We start from the raw sequence: 19,328 nt of genomic DNA, 5'->3' as shown, positions 1-19,328 counted from the left end.
GTGTAGAGGTTAGCACAACACCCCACTACAACATCAGCAACCCGTGTTCAAATCTGGCGCTGACTGTAAGGAGTTTGCACGTTCTCTCCAGAATAACCTGTTAGTATGCTGTACGTCTAAAATTTAAAACAATTTGCAGTTTGGGCAGACAAGCTGCAGATAAAATTTAATCGAGAATTGGTACATTTCGCAAAAATAACATGGTAAGTCAATAGCAACTGAACAGCACCATGCTAAGGTATGCAGATCCAGAGTGCATAAATTATAGTTTTGAAAAGGGCAAGATGTTGAGGGAGACATTAAGACAATATATATGATGTTCGGATTCAAAACATAGAGAGTTCAAATGCCAATATTTCTACAGAAGTAGACCAAAGCGGCACACAAAAACAGACAGCTATTGGTCCTCTGTGTGGAAAGAACTGTGACATTTGTAAGAACATAAGAGCTGGCTGGTCGAGCCTGTTTTACCATTCACCTAGCCATGGACTTCAGCTCCACCTTCTTGCCTTTTTTCCATAACCTTTAATTCCTTTACAACTCAAAAAAAAAACCTGTGTCCTAAACATATATAGAGAGGTAGCCTCTGCCATTTCCTGGGCAGAAAATCCACAGATTAACGTTTTCATTAATTTCCATTATTCACTTTCCCATTGTACTTTTGAGAAATGTCAAACCAATGTCTGAGGAAGGAAATTCAAAGCTTTGGAAGTTTGTTCAAAAGCGCTTGCAAATAATCTGCCTTCTCACTCCTGCCTCCAACACAACTGGAAACATTTTGCTTCTCTATTCCCATTTGCTAATTTATATTATATCAAGAGATAATTAAATGGCAATTTTCATACTTTGAACATACGGTTGCGATACTGTCAATGGTTCATGGATGGCAAAAGCAAATCTTAAGGTGCAATGGATTCTTCAAGAACAAAATCCAATTTCTGAGGACAATTGATTTTAGCACAAATGCCCAAGAAACAAGGATTTTTACTTTGTGCTATAGTGAGAGGGCACTAATTACGACACGTCTAAAACTAAAAGCTGCAATATCCTCAAAATGTTTAACTACTATATACAAAGCAATATTTATGACTCCAGAATGACCTCTGTGACGCGATTGAATCATGTGATTGAATTATGTGGCGTCCCCATGACTGACAACTGCCTTTTAAGGCAGCTCATTCGGTATTGTTTCCTTTTTAGGGTCCAAAGATTTGTGCCACAAGGTCCTCTATAAATCTCCAAGAGACACTGAATGCCAAATGTCCACCTGAAAAAGCCTCCTTTTCCAAATTTCTGTTCAGTATTGAGGTTTAAGGCTCATCTCAAAACAAAATTCAGCCCATAGCACTTGGCATTTGTCACTGTATACCAATGTGCTTAAATGGGAAGAGAATGTCAAGAACTCCTCTGTAGATTTACTGCTAAAATATCTCATCCAGAGTGCAGTTTACACTTCAGCAAACTACTAAGGAGTACAGCCTCAATATACTGGTGCTGTGGAAGCAAGGAATGGAGCACAAACATGAAAAAAAGATCAACAGCGCTGAATAATTAGCTTCTGTGCTTCCTTACGAGAAAGAGAGGCGCAGATAGAGACATCGGAAATGGGACAGTAGTTTGCAAAGAGAATTTTGCCTAAAGTAGAAAGAGAAATTCGATTAAAATTTAAAAAAACATTGTCTATCTGACATACTGCACTACTTATATTTCAGATTCTTGACCAGTTTTTTAAATTGTTTGATTTGAAACCAAAAATCCATTGTGTTAAATAATAAACCACTGATTCATAGGTGCCTGTTTTGAAAAAAATATCTTTACAAACTACATAATCCTGAAATCTGTCCATTGTTTAACTCAAAGGAAAAGCCACAATAAGATTCACTTTAAAAATCAAATCGGTGTTGACAACTACTGACCATTAGTCAACTGACTATTCTCTTGAGATCATCTTAGTGACGAGAGATTAGTAAAGAGAATATCTGCTTTGAAAAATGCCTCAGCTAACAACAAATGTTTTCAAAATGTCTGCTGCAGCCTTGTTCTGACAAAATAACATATACAATTTCCTTATTTTCAAGAACCACCAATTTCTGTGTGAAAGAGAGAAAATATGTGGCTTCATCTCTTTTTATTATTCAAGGGAACGTTTTAACTATTTGGAACAAAGGACTTAGAAAACATACAAATGAACATAGTAAAACTCAAGGAGGCCAACATGTGGATCAGTGGTGACATCACACTGAAGGGTACTCCACAGAGAATGTGGAAGTCAAATAAACCCTGAAATTCACAGCATGAAGAGGACCAGTTGATCAGATTGCTTAAGCAATTCAGACAAATCATTGTGATTTAAGGTACATGATCGCATACTTTTCCGAAATGTGCTGAGTCGTTCTTTCAACTGCTGTTCAGAAAACAAAGAGCACACCCTCAATACAATTTGGGCAAAAACATTTCCCTCACATGTACAGGGGCCACGGTTGGCAGAAACCCCTTGACTGCACCAGCGACCAGGACTGGGGTTCGAATCCGACACTGTCCTTAAGGAGTTTGTACGTTCTCCCCATGTCTGCATGGGCTTTCCCCAGGGGCTCCAGTTTCCTCCCACTAATCAAAACACAGTGGGCTGGTTGTAGGTTAATTGGGTGTAAGTTGGGTAGCACTGACTCATGGGCCGAAATGGCCTGTAACAGTGCTGTATGTCTAAAGTTAAAAGTAAATCACAAAAGTTGAAGTAAAAACACAATGGTGGAGAAAACCAACATTTCAGTTCTGAGCCCTTTATCAAGCCTTTCTGGTTTGGTATCAACTTCCATTTGTGATCCTGAAAAAAAAACACACAAATGCTGTTCAGAAAACAAAGAGCACACCCTCAGCAGGTCAAAGAGTGCCTTTATGTGGCAAAGGTGGAGAGACATCACCAACGTTTCGGACTTGATGAAGGGCTCAAGCCCGAAACGTTGGTGATGTCTCTCCACCTTTGCTACATAAAGGCATTGTTTCACCTTCTGAGTTTCTTCAGCATTTGTGGGTTTTTTTTTCACTTAACCACGGTGTCAACAGAATCCTGTGTTTTACCTCCATTTGTGATCCTCCTTGGTAAGTTGTACTACATTAATGGTGCTACATAAATGGAAACTCTTGTGGGTGCTGCATGTTTACATCAAAAGCACACAATTATTTTGCACAAGTGTTACTATGTTGTTGGGTAATGGACGTTAAATACCATGCCCCAAGACAGAAAAAAATGAAATAGATACATTGGGATGCTTTTATATCCTCTCTGCTTGAAGGGAGATATTTAACCAATTCAATAACCCACATTTTTTCCACACAATGGGGAAATACACCTTAATTTTGTCTTGAATGTAAATCATTTTTACCTGCTTTAAAATAGTCATAAGCTTGAGAATTGTGTGCTAATTGCTCCGCAGGAATTATTCAACACAACCTTGTGTTTTAATGCTATCAAAGTGAGATATTTGCATAAAACATGAATAACTACTAAATTATGTATTGTTTAAAAATACCTCCTCTCTCCGACCTAGCAAGTAAAATATTCATTCTGCCTGTGAGATGCCATATGAGGAGCCAGAAAATATTTATTCAGTGACATTTTGAAATAAATGCCCTTAATTAGTCTCTCCCCATTAAAGGGCATTTATTTCAAAATGTCACTGAACAAGTATTTTCTGGCTTCACAATCCTATCAGGTAGAATGGCTCCCCATCAGATTTGCAACTAAACCAGTACCACCTGGAAGCCCATTCTCTGACAGGTATTCAACCTTACAAAAATATACAATATTCAAAGAGGTTCATATATTTCTGCCTCATCAGATATAAATCCCATGACAGAATTTGGTTGAGATACCCTGAAATGAAATAGATTTGAAGAAATTTAATTGGATATTTTAAAAATTTTTAACATTTTAATTTAAACATACAGCATAATAAAACAGACCCCTCCAGACCACAAGTCCGTGCTGCCCAGAAACCCCAATTAACCTACAACCCTGGTATGTTTTTGAAGGTTGGGAGGAAACCGGAGCACCTGGAAGAAACCCACACAGATAGCGGGAGAATGTACAAACCCCTTACAGACAGTGCAAGATTCGAACCCAGGTCGCTGGCGCTGTAACAGTGTTGCACTAACCGTTCCGCCCTAAAGACAATAAAGCATGCAGTATGTTTTGTAACTTTGAGATTCAATCCCAGCAAGTTTTGAGTTGCTTCAAATAGCTTCCAGATTAATCAGTTGACTGATCTTTTCCATTTAGTTATATGGTTTCTTAATGGAAAATGCACAGAAAACATCAGGGCATTCACCAAAAAGATCATATTCCTTTGGTTAAAAGTAGCGCCTTTTCAATGCTCGGGTCAGAACTAAGCTGTAAAACCAACTGTAAAAATATATTGTCAAAAGGATCAAGAGACATCTGATTTTAACAAACACCTACTGGAATGAATGAGTCCTGCTCGCTCATGGGAAATGCAGTGAGATTAACACTAATTTGTTAAAACTTTATTAGCAATCATATTTTTTCTGCTTTCTCAGATAGATATCTGAAAGAAACTGATTAAGCACGTTATGTAAACAAGGAAGACGCCTTTAGCACAGAGTTGACTTATTCCATTTTCTATATATACCATAACCAATCTTTAAGGATTTGGTCACATCGTGGAATTAAAAATAGTGAAGGTTGTTTTGAAATTTTTGACCTTTGAACAAATGAAAACTACATTTAATATGTCTAATAATACCTTGGGGTTACTATTAAGGAAAGGCCTTTATGAACGAAAAACTGGGTACAAATTTGACATTATCAAATTGTAGTGAGGCTGAATTGTTGACTTGTAACAGTAATATGCGTAAATTTATCTCTGCAATCTGTTTTGTTACAAAAGAGATCTTCTAAAGAAGGGATACAATTCAAGAGAGAGATGGGAAATTGATTTGAATAGCAAATAGATGAGCAAAATTGGATGGTTGGAATGTGGATTGCAGAGGGTCATGTGACCTCTCTGGCTGGAGCTTGGTCGGAAGTGATCTCACCTGCCGATCAATGGTTAGATCTGCCCACCTGTGAGACTGACACACGATTGGTCCTTGCAGGTCACATAGAGGGGTCCTGCATTGCAAAAGCAGCACATGCCGTCTCTGTCTGTCTGTCTCTCTCTTGTTTGCTACTGCCTTCAAACCATCCCTGAAGCCCAGTCTGCAATGACTGCAATGGGCCCATCCCAGCTCCCAAGCCATGATGGATGCTAGGAAGCCAGGTTAATATATATATATATATATATATATATATATATACACTCATTTATTTGTTAATACTGTGCCTGTGGGTGTTGGGTGCAGAACAAGTTAAACCTCGTTTCTCCATATACTGTGTCTGTGTGCTGTGTATGTTAGTCTCTATGTGTGTGTGCCCTTTTGCGAATTCTCCTGTATGCAAATAAAGACCACTTTTTGTTAATACCACGTGTCCTGCCTTGATTCAATTTTTTTTGTAATATTAATTTATTATTTTAATATATTTAACAATCGACAATCATATTGATTATCTGAACCTATTCTGAACACAACATAGCTTAGGATGCCTTTCCTATAATAGTTTCATCTGAGCAAGATCTTCCCCAAGCTTGAGAAGGTATGCTTAGACAGAGTAAATAATTCAATAAATCTTTTACAACGAGAGGATTAAAAGGATTTAACTGCAAACAAGTAGAAGGAAGGAAAAAACACAGTGAGCAGGTAGTAAGGGAAGAAAGCAGAAACATTTGTAAAATGAAAATAGTCTCAAGTTGTGAAACAGGTCAATCTGATCAAACATCGCATTGTCATCTTTATGCACCACACAAATCTTTTCTCATCTTTTTGATGAACAGTTGCAGACTTGAAATGTTGACTGCTTCTTTTTTCACATATGCTGGTCTGACCTGCTGAGTTTTCCAGCATTTGCAGGTTTTTTTAAATTTCTTTTTCCATCCTGCCTCATCTTATGCTCGGAATAGCAGCTCTTTTGTTCCAAATCAGGAAGTCAAATTATGCTAAGAAAGTAAATTATATACAATAGGTGAAGGAAAATTAACTCCCAAAAATTAATTGTCTCCATGAGAATCTTTCTCTGCTCAATTTCGCTGCCATTTGGCACAGTGGGATGGTCTAATCTTGCCCTTCTTAGTCAACAGCTAGCTAACATCAATGATCTGCAAGATACCGATCAGTGAGGGCCTTTGGAACACAGGACCCATTTCCTGAAAACAGCAAGCCTCTCCCCAAAGAATATTTTCTTTATCACTGCCTATGCTCTAGCTCCAAGTTCAAATCGAAGCCATCTCTCTGATATTAATGAGCAATGAAGAATATTTAAAACCAATGAAAAAAATTCATGCTATTAAAATATTTAAGCTTGCATTTTAAAGCAAATTAAAATTTAGGAAAAGCAAAGAATTTTTAAAACAATTAAAAATAATTAATTATATTCATTCCAAGATACGTTAATTAGCTGAAATGTTCATCTCTGTCTGAAATACTTGTTTTCTTACAGAAATGGAGATGCAGTAACATGCTTCAGAACTCAAGACTTTCCAGAGTAACTGCTGGAAGTTGCCCTGTCACCGTTGGGACTTCACCAGGAAACCAGATTTTTTGCATGGTCAGATAACAGTGCCAAGGCCCTCTCAGGAAATTCTAGTCTTCTGCACTCGTTCAGTTTATGACTCCATTTGGCCCTTGCTCTAAAATACTTCTGTGCCTTCCAATTTAGGTGGGTCATCTCCTTCTTAAAAGCAATGGTTAGTGAAGTAGTAGTCTGTAAGGAGCTGGTACATTATTCCAGAGCTGTCTGTAAGGAGCTGGTACATTATTCCAGAGCTGTCTGTAAGGAGCTGGTACATTATTCCAGAGCTGTCTGTAAGGAGCTGGTACATTATTCCAGAGCTGTCTGTAAGGAGCTGGTACATTATTCCAGAGCTGTCTGTAAGGAGCTGGTACATTATTCCAGAGCTGTCTGTAAGGAGCTGGTACATTATTCCAGAGCTGTCTGTAAGGAGCTGGTACATTATTCCAGAGCTGTCTGTAAGGAGCTGGTACATTATTCCAGAGCTGTCTGTAAGGAGCTGGTACATTATTCCAGAGCTGTCTGTAAGGAGCTGGTACATTATTCCAGAGCTGTCTGTAAGGAGCTGGTACATTATTCCAGAGCTGTCTGTAAGGAGCTGGTACATTATTCCAGAGCTGTCTGTAAGGAGCTGGTACATTATTCCAGAGCTGTCTGTAAGGAGCTGGTACATTCTCCTGTGTCTCCGAGATGCTTCAGCTTTCTCCTCACCTTTCAAAAGGTTCAAGGGTTATAAATTAAATCGGGCTATTTGGGTGATACTGGGCCGTGTGCTGGAAGGGCCTGTTACTGTTAAAATTTAAAAATTGAATGTCCAGTGATACAAATGAACTCAGAAGAGGGTCTGGGCAGTGAATAAGATGCAGTGCACTTCAGCAGGATGAAAGAGGTAATGCAAGGGAATTCATCAGAGAAAGAGGGGCAATAAATAGAGCAAAGGGGACTTCTGTGATTGGATGAAATTTGACTTTAATGCTGAATTAAATTGAAATTTAGACATGCAGCACAGTAACAGGTCCTTCTGGCATACAAACCTGTGCCGCCCAATTGACCTACAACCCCCTTACATTTTGACAGGTGGGAGGAAACCAGAGCACCCAGCGGAAACCCATGGGAAGAACCTTACAGACAGCACCAGACCAAACCCGGGCCACTGGCACTGTAACAGCATTGTGCTAACTGCTATTGCTAATCGAGCTGCCTGTACTGTGTTATTACGTGGTTAGTATTTTGTTCCCTTTTCTTACTTTAATCCTGATGGGCACGACCTAGTATGTCAGACTGTACAATATTACACATACTGTATAACAGTAGCCACACATTGCACAGACACAGAGCTTAACTGTTCCTTAATCGCTATATAAAACTGGGGGTGCTGCAGCCGGCAGGACTCAGTATTAACATTTCTTTCTATTTGTAACCGACCATTTTTGCCTGCCTTCCCCTTTTTTTTGTGCCTTTTTCTTTCTTTTGTATGCTCTGGCTTGCTAGGCATGTCCCAATGGATCTGATAATGCAAGCTGACGCAGACTTTATAACATTAACATCAAAGAAGCTAACTGTCCCTAAAATGCCACATTATTTCATTTTATCAAATGTTCCACTCATTGCCCGTCCCCCTACTATCTAAATTAATGGCCCCAGATCTGAAATAGTAACCATTTCTCTTTTCACAGATACTGCTTGTCTCCTGATTTTTCTTCCATTATTTTCTGTTTTTATTCCAGCATTTACAGTTTTTTAAAAAAAAAGTAAATTCAGTAGAATCTATAATCAAACTGGGTTGGGCAGTGGGGAATTAGGAGAATGTGGCAAGATAAGAAATATTAATTGATTAAGATTGGTGTAAATGGGTGTTTTATGGTCAGTGCTGATGGACTATAGTATGAGTGTGTCCAAATGTTAATTACTTTTGAAAGAATTTACTCAATAACAATTAGACAACACAAATTCTAAACTATGGATGGAAGTATTCCTGCTAAAAATCTATTATACTTGACTTTCAATTACATCATCAAATGACTCAGCAAAATGCACGACAAATTAAAACTGGAGCTGTTCCAATGTGACAAGATGTGACTGAGAACAAAAGACATTTTAGACAAGCTCACAGTATGTTCAGTGATGCCTTACAACGAGAAGAGTTTCAGTAAGTATTTAGAAAACCTCCAAAAAAAAAAGCCCGAAAAGAAATGTTGGTATTCCATGATTAGACCATGGAATATTTATTTTCTTAGAAAATTACAATAAAATATGGTTATTGCAGAGCTCTCCACAAATTAAAATCAATCACAGGCCAAATCTCAAGGAGATGTGCATAATCCTTTCCAAACAAGGCACAAGTGCAGATCTAGATTGCTTGCAATAGATAGCAAGGTTGTTGGAATGCAGAATACAGGTAGTTTCTCTATATTGGGTGTCATGTTATTAAATATTTTTACTATTTAATATAATATAATAGTTCTTCCTAAAAATGTGTTTCTTTTACATTCTACGCTCATTATTGGCAATAAATTGACAGTTGAGGCATGTCCCATTTTTGATTGGTGAGTTGCTTTTTCATTTTTGATGGTTTACTTGTGACAAACATAATAAAATGAGTAAAATACATCACACCTCTCATCCTCCTCATAAGTACCTTGAACAAGCTTGTCAGAAAACAATACATGCTTTCCAAAGACTGCTCATATTTAAACTCCCCAGCTTTAGCAAGCACCTCCTTCATTCACATCTAAGGTTCAAGATTCGGGGGAGTAGATTGAGGACAGAGATGAGGAAAAAAAGTTTTTCCCAGAGAGTAGTGAACGTTTGGAATTCTCTAACCAGGGAAGTGGTTGAGGCTGCTTCATTAAACATATTTAAAATTCAGTTAGATAAATTTTTACATGATAGAGGAATTAAGGGATATGGGGAGAAGGCAGGTAGGTGGAGTTAGGTCATAAATTAGATCAGCCATGATCGTATTGAATGGCGGAGCAGGCTCGATGGGCCATTTTTGGCCTACTCCTGTTCCAACTTCCTATGTTCCTATGTTCAGAAATTTTCAGATTGGATAATGTAGTTTAGAGATAAGATCTTACCGAATTTGAATAGGAAAATGAAAGTTCATGACCAATTCTCCACCTCCGTTCACATTCCCACTTGATTTTTGGAGTTTCATATCATTAAAAAAGATCATAACTAGCTGAAAGTCCATCACTTAGCTTATGCCATTCCATTAGCAATGGTCCTTTAACCCTCTAGTTTTTTTAAAAAACAATCCTCTATCCACTGTTATACATTATCCCAAGCTCCTTGGCCTCAATTGTGCACCGATTTTCAATAGTATTTTGATAATCTTGATAAATGATATAATCTCCCTCATTTAATCCTTGCTATATACTAAAAATACTCCCATATTTTGTAAAACACTATTTCATTTCTTAAAATCATGTTCACATGATAGTTCACATGCAGGCTGTCAAATCAAATGTTCATTTCTACTTTAAATTACCTTTTTAAAAAAATTAAACATACAGCATGGTAACAAGACCTTCTGGTCTCCGAACCCATACCACCTAAATACACTAATCAACCTACACTCCCCGTACGCTTTGAAGGGTGGGATAAAACTAGAATACCGGGGAAACCCATGCAGACACGGGGGGGGGGGGGGAAGAATATACAAAATCCTTACAGATAATGTCAGATCCAAAACAAAGTTGCCAGCGCTTTATTAGTTACCACCCCTTTCTTGATTGTAACTTCCAACAATCAACAAATGTTCAAGCTAAGCGATGTTTGAGTTATGGCTGTTGTCTTCTTTGTTAATAATTGACTGATTTAAGATAATGCATTAACCGAGAATACCCAACTTTTCTTGCATTTTAAAAGGCACGAGCAAAAGACACAGGAAAGGAGAAAAGGAAAATACACAGTTCATGTACCTGTAATCAAATGACAAAATTAGCTTCATGGATGAACTTGAAGACCATGACTTTTATTTGAGAATAGATTTTTTTAAATGTTGACACAGTTACAAGGATTAGTAAAGTTGAGTATAAAGTAAGAAGACTTTCTGATCATTTGCCACTTTTAATGATATGTTCAACTTTAGAGGAAGAAAATATATCTTATAGATGGAGGTTTAATACTGCATTATTACAAAGAGTAGATTTTTGTGATTTTATAAGAAAGCACATTGAATTATTTTTAGAAGTCAATTTTAATTCAATAGATAGTAAATGTATTATTTGGGATGTGTTAAAACCATATAAGAGGTCAAATAATAAGTTACTCCAGCTAAAATTAAAAAGGAGTATATAAAATAGACAAATCAATGGATGAACTTGAACTGTGAATTAATTACTTATAATTTTAAATTATACAAATAAATTTGCTCATGTTGCTTACCTTATTGTGTCTTCTATCAGCCGATCTGAGCTGCAAAAATTAAACAAAATTATAGGGTAAAACTATATTCCTATGCAATTCATTTAGTTGTTTTCTTACAAATTGCTGAGAAATATTTTCAACATAGTACTTTCAACAGCTCTGTCCCAGTCAAATGAAAGAAATGAATCATACAAACTTCGCCTATTTTTAATTCATCAACGGTAGGTTTGTAGCACAGAAATGAAAGAGGCCTAGGAGCAGGCTTCTTTTCTGATGAGACGTAAAAAGAACTAATTTGCTAAAAATTGGCTTAATATTCTTTCATTCTCTTCCTCCAAAATATTAAAAAACTTGGTGCACAGTTGGAGATACAGAAATACAGAGATTTGCATGCAAGTACAGTAGTAGGTAATTTTTCATTTATGATAATGTGGTAACATTAGAAATAGCAGTGTGCTTCATGACTGCCATGCTTTTTCATAAGATTATGTCTGTTCATCCTTTACCTCAAGAACACTTTCGCGCACTAATTGCCGTAGCTCTTGATTCCCTGGACATCTAAGAATCTATTAAACGCTGAACTTCTGTACCTGTGAGGGCTGAGTTGTTGCTGAGAACAGTATTTCTTTGAGATTTTATCTAAACTCAAGAGAATGTGGCCTCAGTCTGCTTAATTTCTCATATAGCAAATCAGTCACCATAGGAGTCATTCTGGTAAATCTTTTCTGCACTCTATCACAAATGTATCCTTCCTTAGGTTGAGAATCTAGATTTGTACAGGATGGACCATTGACCATTTCTGCTTATGAATGCCACCTGACCCGATGAATTCATCCAGTTGCTCATTTACTGAGTCATAAATCACATGCAAAATTTGGTGTACGATTAGAGTAAAATTTGCAATAAATTTATAACTTAGATTTGTAACTATTGACAAAACAAATTAAAACAGAGTTGTGCATGTTTTATTCAACTTCAGTACACACAAATTAATGGGTCAGAACAGGTGAGGACTGCAAGCTTTCAATGACCAAGAGCTGGGTTAACAATGTACTGGGAATAAAGGAGAATTGAAAAAAAAACAAATATTGTAAGCAGGAAAAAACAGAATAGGGAGGGTGGGGTGGAGAGGGAGGGAGAGAGGTAAATAACTATAATCAGAAATTGCTATGACATTCTAATTGTGTCATTTCCTAAGCATGTCGTTCCTGATCGGAAATGAATACACCATCTTGAATACTCAGGCCATGCAAAATTCTGACTTTTCATCCAGTTTTATAGTGCAGTAATGCAACAAAGATGTTTGTGCACCCAATAGGGCTCGAAGCCCAATGAGTTGGTCAAAGCCGAATAAGCAAAAATTCTTAAATCTATTTGGCACAATGTGATATTTTTCAGAAGAGGGCAGCACAGTGGAATAGCACTGCAGTATGGATATAATCCTGACCTCGGGCATTGTCTGTTTTGAGGCTGTACATTCTTCCCACGTCTTGCCTTGGCTTCCACCCAGTATGCTGGTTTCTTCCAATATCACAAAGGCTTGCTGATAATTGGTTACTGGTACTACCTTTCACTGAAGGGAAGAGGCAGAAGAATCAAAGGATGCCAATGGACATGCGAGAGAGAACAAAGTGAAGGGCTAAAGGTAAAATAAGTGGAATCGAAATGACTGGTTATTCTGAGAGTTGCCACAGACCTAACAGTCTGAAGGGCCTCCTTTGTTGTGATAATTTTGTAGCCATTAATTTTGTACTAATTACCTAAGGATTTCACTTAAAAAAAAGTGAACACACTGAGACATTACAAGTGTAACTGAATCCCCAAGATCATTACAGACTCAAAATAGAGGAGCTGTCCTACAGCCTAGACGTCCCAACAGTATTGGTGAGCTCCAGACAATATGTCACTAGCATTACATTCTTTTCTTCATTCAGTTAAATATCACAACAAAAATTGTTTTCTATTATTTTCACTTTGAGCTATTTAATTAGAACAAAGCACGAGATGTGCTTCAAATCTTATTGTAATTGTTGACTAACGTGCAGTCATCGCGTAGTTTCAACTCTTATCACCACTTCTAAATTAGAGTTACGGAGCACAGAAGAGAAACAGACCTTTCGGCCAACTAAGATACCTTCCTGAGCTAGTTTCATTTACCCTCATTTAGCCCACATCCCTCTAAAGGTCTTCTATTCGTGGCCCTGTCCAAATGCCTTTTAAACATTGTAATTGTACTGTCTCTACCACTTTCTCTGTCAGTTTGTTTCATATACCCCCCCCCCCACCTCCCATTTTCTGTCGAAAAACTTGCCTTTCATGACCCCTTTATATGTTTCCCCTCTCATCTTGAGACCTCTTTACCCTGGGGAAAAAAAAAGTATGACAATCTATATCTCAGGCCCACGTAAATCTCTACATGGGTCTCTTCTCAGCCTCCTACGCTCCAGGGAAAACAGCCCAACGATCCTGCCTGGTGTCATCTTGGAACTTAACCACTTCATTCCTGGCAATATTCTTGTGATTCATTAATGCTCCTCCTCTATCTGGCTCAATCAAATGGTTCCTTGAATATGGTTACCAAATATGCACACAATATTTCCAAATAATGTTTCACCAGTGACTGAGACAGATGTAACATGAAGCTCTAACTCAATGCTCCTTTCAATGCGTTGCCATTTTTAGGAAATTGTGTACTTGCTCCTCTAGGCCTCGCTGTTCTCCAACATTCACCAGAGCCTTGCCATTTACTGTGTGAAATTTTGCCAGGTTTAACTTCTTAAAATGCATCACTCTGCACTCATTTGCGTAACATTCCTCCTATTCCTTTGTTCATGTTCCCAGTTGATCTAGATCCTATGTTAATAATCTTCTTCACTGTCCACCATACCACCCATGTTGGTATCATCTGAAATCTTACTCATCATGGCACACACACATGTTTCAGTTATACAGCATTAAAATATGTGCATTACAAAGCATCAGGTCAGAATCAGAATTTATTGCCAAGTCGTGAAATTTGGTGTTTTGCGGCATCTTTCAACAACATATAAAAAAAATAAAGATAGTACAAAAAGTAAGGCAGTGTCTTTGATTCATTGATCATTCAGGCATCTGATGGCAGTGGGAAAGAAGCTGTCCCTGGCCCACTGAGTGCTTGACTTTAGGCTCCTGGAGGGAATGGCCTGGGTGGTGGGGGTCTTTGAGGATGGTAGCTGCTTTTTTAAGACACTGCCTCATGTAGATGTTCCCAATGGGGTGAGGTCTGGTGCCTGTGATGTAGCAGGCTGAGTTAACAGCCCTCTAGAATTTTTTCTTGTCCTGTGATTTGGTGCCTCCATACCAGACAGTGAAGCAACCAGCCAGAATGCTCTCACGGTATGCCTGTAGAAGTCTACGAGAGTCTTCAGTGACATACCGAATCTCCTCAGACGCCTCACAAAGTCTAGCCGCTGGCGAGCCTTCTTGCATTGCATTAACGTGGAGGCTCCAGGACAGATCCTCAGAGATGTTGACACCCGAATTTGAAGTCCTTGACCCTCTCCACGACTGAGCTCTCGATGATGACTGAGTGCTCACTGTAATTGCATTAACATGGAGGCTCCAGGACAGATCCTCAGAGATGTTGACACCCAAATTTGAAGTCCTTGACCCTCTCCACGACTGAGCTCTCGATGATGACTGAGTGCTCACTGTAATTGCATTAACATGGAGGCTCCAGGACAGATCCTCAGAGATGTTGACACCCAAATTTGAAGTCCTTGACCCTCTCCACGACTGAGCTCTTGATGATGACTGAGTGCTCACTGTAATTGCATTAACATGGAGGCTCCAGGACAGATCCTCAGAGATGTTGACACCCAAATTTGAAGTCCTTGACCCTCTCCACGACTGAGCTCTCGATGATGACTGAGTGCTCACTGTAATTGCGTTAACATGGGGGCTCCAGGACAGATCCTCAGAGATGTTGACACCCAAATTTGAAGTCCTTGACCATCTCCATGACTGAGTTCTCGATGATGACTGAGCCCTCAATGAGCACAAGGTGCAGATGGCTTAATTGGACAACACACAAAAAAAGCAGGAAGAGCATGATTTACAGGTGGAATGGACTTGGTTGGATAACTTCCCTTATAATTCATACACCGTCATAAATCATTGGGACTATAGTGTACAGTCATTGCACTTTGCCGGAGAAATCATTCTACTTCTTCCAGCTAACGTTGCTGCCAGTTCTGATGACTGCAGGTGTTTTTTTTCCCCCATGATTCTGTAAATAGACTCCTCATGTTAACAGCAATTCTGCTTGCTGCAAAATAGGCTGTTTTGACAGGGGCCTGGTCTTACAAACTGCCCCAGCTCCAACTCATTGGCTGATGCAATATACCTGCAATGGACGCAATACCATGTCAAAATAAATGGAAATCAGACTGAAGATTGACATGACTTTATTTATGAAAAGCAAGTTTTAATTCTTCAAACCTGCATTCTGAATAATAAAAGTGCTGACAGCCAGAAGTGCTTTAAGCCACAAATTTATTATTTCAATTTAAATGAGGTTGACACAGAAATGATCAAAAATGTTCCAAAATGTGCATGATACACAATTTCTTCTGTTTCATGCTCATCAGTTGTAATTTGGGACTGTAGAAAACTGTTCACATCTACAGTTACAAGACAAATTACTTGGATCAGATATTGACCAGAATATCCGTTAGAGCAAAAAAAAAACGTCATACTGGGCAAGGTTACTTGATTTTGTTTTGTTGTTGAGCTTCCGACGGAAGAAAAGGGCGAGTTAAAAAGGTGGCCTCCATTTTTTTTTGGAAAATTTTATTTTTTGTTTTTCAAAACCCACAAAATATCACTTCTGAATGTTGTCAATTTTAACATATTTGCACATTCTTAGTACAAATCACTTGAGTTTCAGAGACAATGCCAATATACTTGCAATTCCCCCCTCCTCCCCCCCCCCCAACATCAATAGAAAACAACTGAAGAGACAGAAAACAGTAAAGGAAGGAAAAGAGAAATTCAGCATTCGGCCAGTCTTTCCAATCGACATCGAGTCTTTGAGGTGCTTCACTGCTGTTGCCTTCACGTGTTCTATCAGATGTTTAGATCTGTGAGCTGTTGTTATTTCTGGGCACCAGAGTGCCATATTTTGGCAAAAGTGTCATATTTATTTCTTAAATTACATGTTAATTTTTACATGGGCACACAGTTGTGCATCTCCGTGGACTATCGAGTGATGAGCGGGGGTAGTCGGACCTCCAGGTGATCACAATTCATTTTTTTTTTTGCTACGTCTATGAACTGAATTTGAAATTTTGTTAATTTTCTGCCCACGTCCTCCAAGTTTCCCAATAAATACAACTCCGGGACAAGCGGGAAGTCTACTCCTGTAATTGTAGTTAATATGTTAGATAATTCAAGCCAAAAGGGTCTCACCTTCGCGCAACAGGTGGCCTATATTTTGAATCTGTCAAGCCTTCGAATAGAGACTAAAAAGCAATCAGAACCATAATATTTTGTAGACCCTGAGAGTAAAGCCCTCCATAAGGGAGTGGACACAGCCTGGACATCATAGGCAAAACTCTCTCCGCTATCGAGAACATCGACAGGGAATGCTGCTGTCAGAGAGCAGCAGCAATCATCAAGGATCCAACCCACCCAGCATACGTTCTGTTCTCGCTGCTGCCATCAGGAAAGAGGTCTAGGTGCCACAAGACTCGCGCCACTATGCTCAGGAACAGCTGCTACCCCTCCACCATCAGACTCCTCAACCACGCACTCAGTCACGGACTCATTTAAAGACTCTTACTAGTGTACTTCATTGATTTTTAAAAAATTCTCTCTGTATTGCAGTCAGTTTGTTTACATTCATTATCTGTTTACAGCTCTTTATTTGTTTACATGTTAATGCTTGCATGTTGTTTTATTTTGCACGACAAATTAGTGGTAATTCTGTCTCGTCTGCAGAGAAAAGAATCTCACAATAAATCTGAAATCAAAAAATAAATTCCTCACTCTCGAATACAAAATCATATTTTCAATTTCACTTCAGCTTCACAAGAGTTTGATTGAAATGGTGTAGAACTTAGTTCCTCTATAATTAATATAAGAAACGATAAATCATTACAAGTTTTCTACTAAATATTATTTATAGCTAATAAATATATAAAGAAATGCTCTTTAAAATTTTAAACCACAAATTGATACACAGATCAGTAATTTTCTAGATTGCCAGTTCAATCCATCAATTAATGGGAAAAGTCACCATTTTAATTATAAAAATCATTAAATGATACATTATGTGAGCATGTAGGTAAAATAAACAATTCCTGAAATCAAAAGTAGATGGGAGGATAAGGAGATTGACAAGATAGCGTAAAACCTTAAGAATGCAAATAGGGAAATGTAGATGAAATATCTCACAAAATTTAAAAGGGAACATGATTAGTTTTCAAAGTGAACTGAAACAAAAGGTTTTAGTGGACAAAACAGAATTGACTCATTCTTGACAAATCTTTTAGAAGTTACAGCCTGTGGGAGGAGGGTGGTGGGGAGGAAAGGAGGGATTATGTATATATACTACATGTGCATTTTTTATATATATATATATATATATATAAATATCTATTTATTTATTTATTTATTTATTTATTGATTGAATGTATTGTGGTTTTAAAATTTCAAATAAAATATTTTTTAAAAAGTTACTTGGCCTGGCCCATGCTGGTGAATAAAAATGGAAATGAATAGGACACAAATTCCAAAGGGTACACTTTGTTGGTTAACATTACGTGGCCTTGTTGGGCTACATTTAAAATGATTTGCTAAGCATTTTTTTTCCCTATTGTTAATAAATTGACCTGAATTTTGCTCCAAATACCAATTGTTCCAAGTGAAAATGCCTCAATTCCTCAGCATTGATGGCAGCTTCCAAATTCCCATGAAATCAATTAGATTCTCCAACATTTACCTTACGTGGCTTTCACATTCTATGCCAGATAAACAGGGAATGAAGAAGGATAAAAAGGACTATGGAATGCTTTTGGCAAGTATGATTAAAGAGAATCCCAAGGAATTTGAGACAAATCTTAAAAAAACAAGAGGGTAACTCAGGAGAAGGCAAGACCACTCAAGGGAGAGTAATGAAGGAGAGGATAGGACCATTCAAGAGGGAATTTATGTCTGGAGCCAGAGGAAGCAGGAGAGGTGTTAACTGAGTACTTCACATCAGTATTCACCAAGGACACGGAGGATAGTGTCAGGGCTCTTTAAGAATATTAAGGTGGATAAGTCCCAAGCCATGATGGAATATATTGTAGCTTATTGAGAGAGGCAAGAAAGGAGATTGCTGAGTCCATGAAGACAATAATTTTAGCTACAGGTGAGGTCCCAGAGGACTGGAGAATAGTCCATGTTCTTCCCCTGTTAAAGTAGGGCATAGAGACAAATCAGGAAATTATAGATCGCTGAGCCTTACATCACTAATTCTTAGGGATGGGATCGACTCACATTTGGAAAAGCAGAGTCTTACTAGGGACAGTAAGCATGGCTTTATGCAGAGTCCTGCAAACTCGATTGCATGCTTTTTTGAGGAAGTAACAAAGATGGTTGAGGATGGTAGAGCAATGGATGCTGTGTATGTGGACTTTAGTGAAGTTTTCAACGAGGTTCTTCATGGGCAGCTGATCCAGAATATTAAAGCACATGGGATTCAAGAAGACTGGGTAGACTGTACGCAAAATTGGCTTGGCCAAGGTAGACAGAGGGTAGAGTTAATCAGACACAAGGTCTGTGACCACATGGTGGTTCCACATGGATCAGTGCTGGGACTCAGACACTGATGGAGTTGTGGATAGTGAGGAAACAAGTCAAAGGATTTGGCTGGATGCAGACCCAGTTGGAAATGTGGGTAGATAATTGTCAGGTAGAGTTGAAACCAGACAAGTGGGAGTGACTGAAGTTTGGGAGCAAACAAAGAATTGCTGGAGTCACTCAGCAAGTCAGAGAGCATCCAAAAGTAAATATGGTCAGTCAACCTTTTGGATGTGAACCCTTCAGCATCTGCAGCGTTTGGGTTTCTCTACTGCAGTTTGGGAGTGCAAGTGCAAGACGGAATGATGCAGTAAATGACAGGAATATTAGGTGCACTGATGTGCAGAGCGACCTGGGAGCATACGTCCCCGAAAGTGGCAACTCAAGAAGATAGTGAAGTAAAGAAGGCAGATGGCATACTTTCCTTCATCGGTTAAATTGCAGCTATATATACTTTGGTTAACCTACATTTGGACTATTGTGTGCAATTCCAGTTGTTGCATAC

General features: G+C 38.4%; 1 protein-coding gene across 4 annotated transcripts in view; it reads right to left on the bottom strand.

Moving 5' to 3' along the window:
* gosr1 (golgi SNAP receptor complex member 1) overlaps positions 1 to 19,328 on the bottom strand; it is a 69,110-nt gene that overhangs the window by 14,184 nt on the left and 35,598 nt on the right. For 3 of the 4 annotated variants that reach the window (XM_069910311.1, XM_069910312.1, XM_069910310.1), the window contains exon 7: positions 11,018 to 11,047. The exons of the other annotated variant lie outside the window; for it this stretch is intronic. In XM_069910311.1, the coding sequence (XP_069766412.1) occupies positions 11,018 to 11,047 (30 nt within the window). The remainder of the gene's footprint in view (positions 1 to 11,017; positions 11,048 to 19,328) is intronic. 4 annotated transcript variants of the gene reach the window in all.

The sequence above is a fragment of the Narcine bancroftii genome, chromosome 14, assembly GCF_036971445.1.
Source record: "Narcine bancroftii isolate sNarBan1 chromosome 14, sNarBan1.hap1, whole genome shotgun sequence".
Classification (NCBI taxonomy): Eukaryota; Metazoa; Chordata; class Chondrichthyes; order Torpediniformes; family Narcinidae; genus Narcine; species Narcine bancroftii.
Note: the sequence above shows the minus strand (reverse complement) of the source record. Positions and strands in the feature narration are given on the sequence as shown.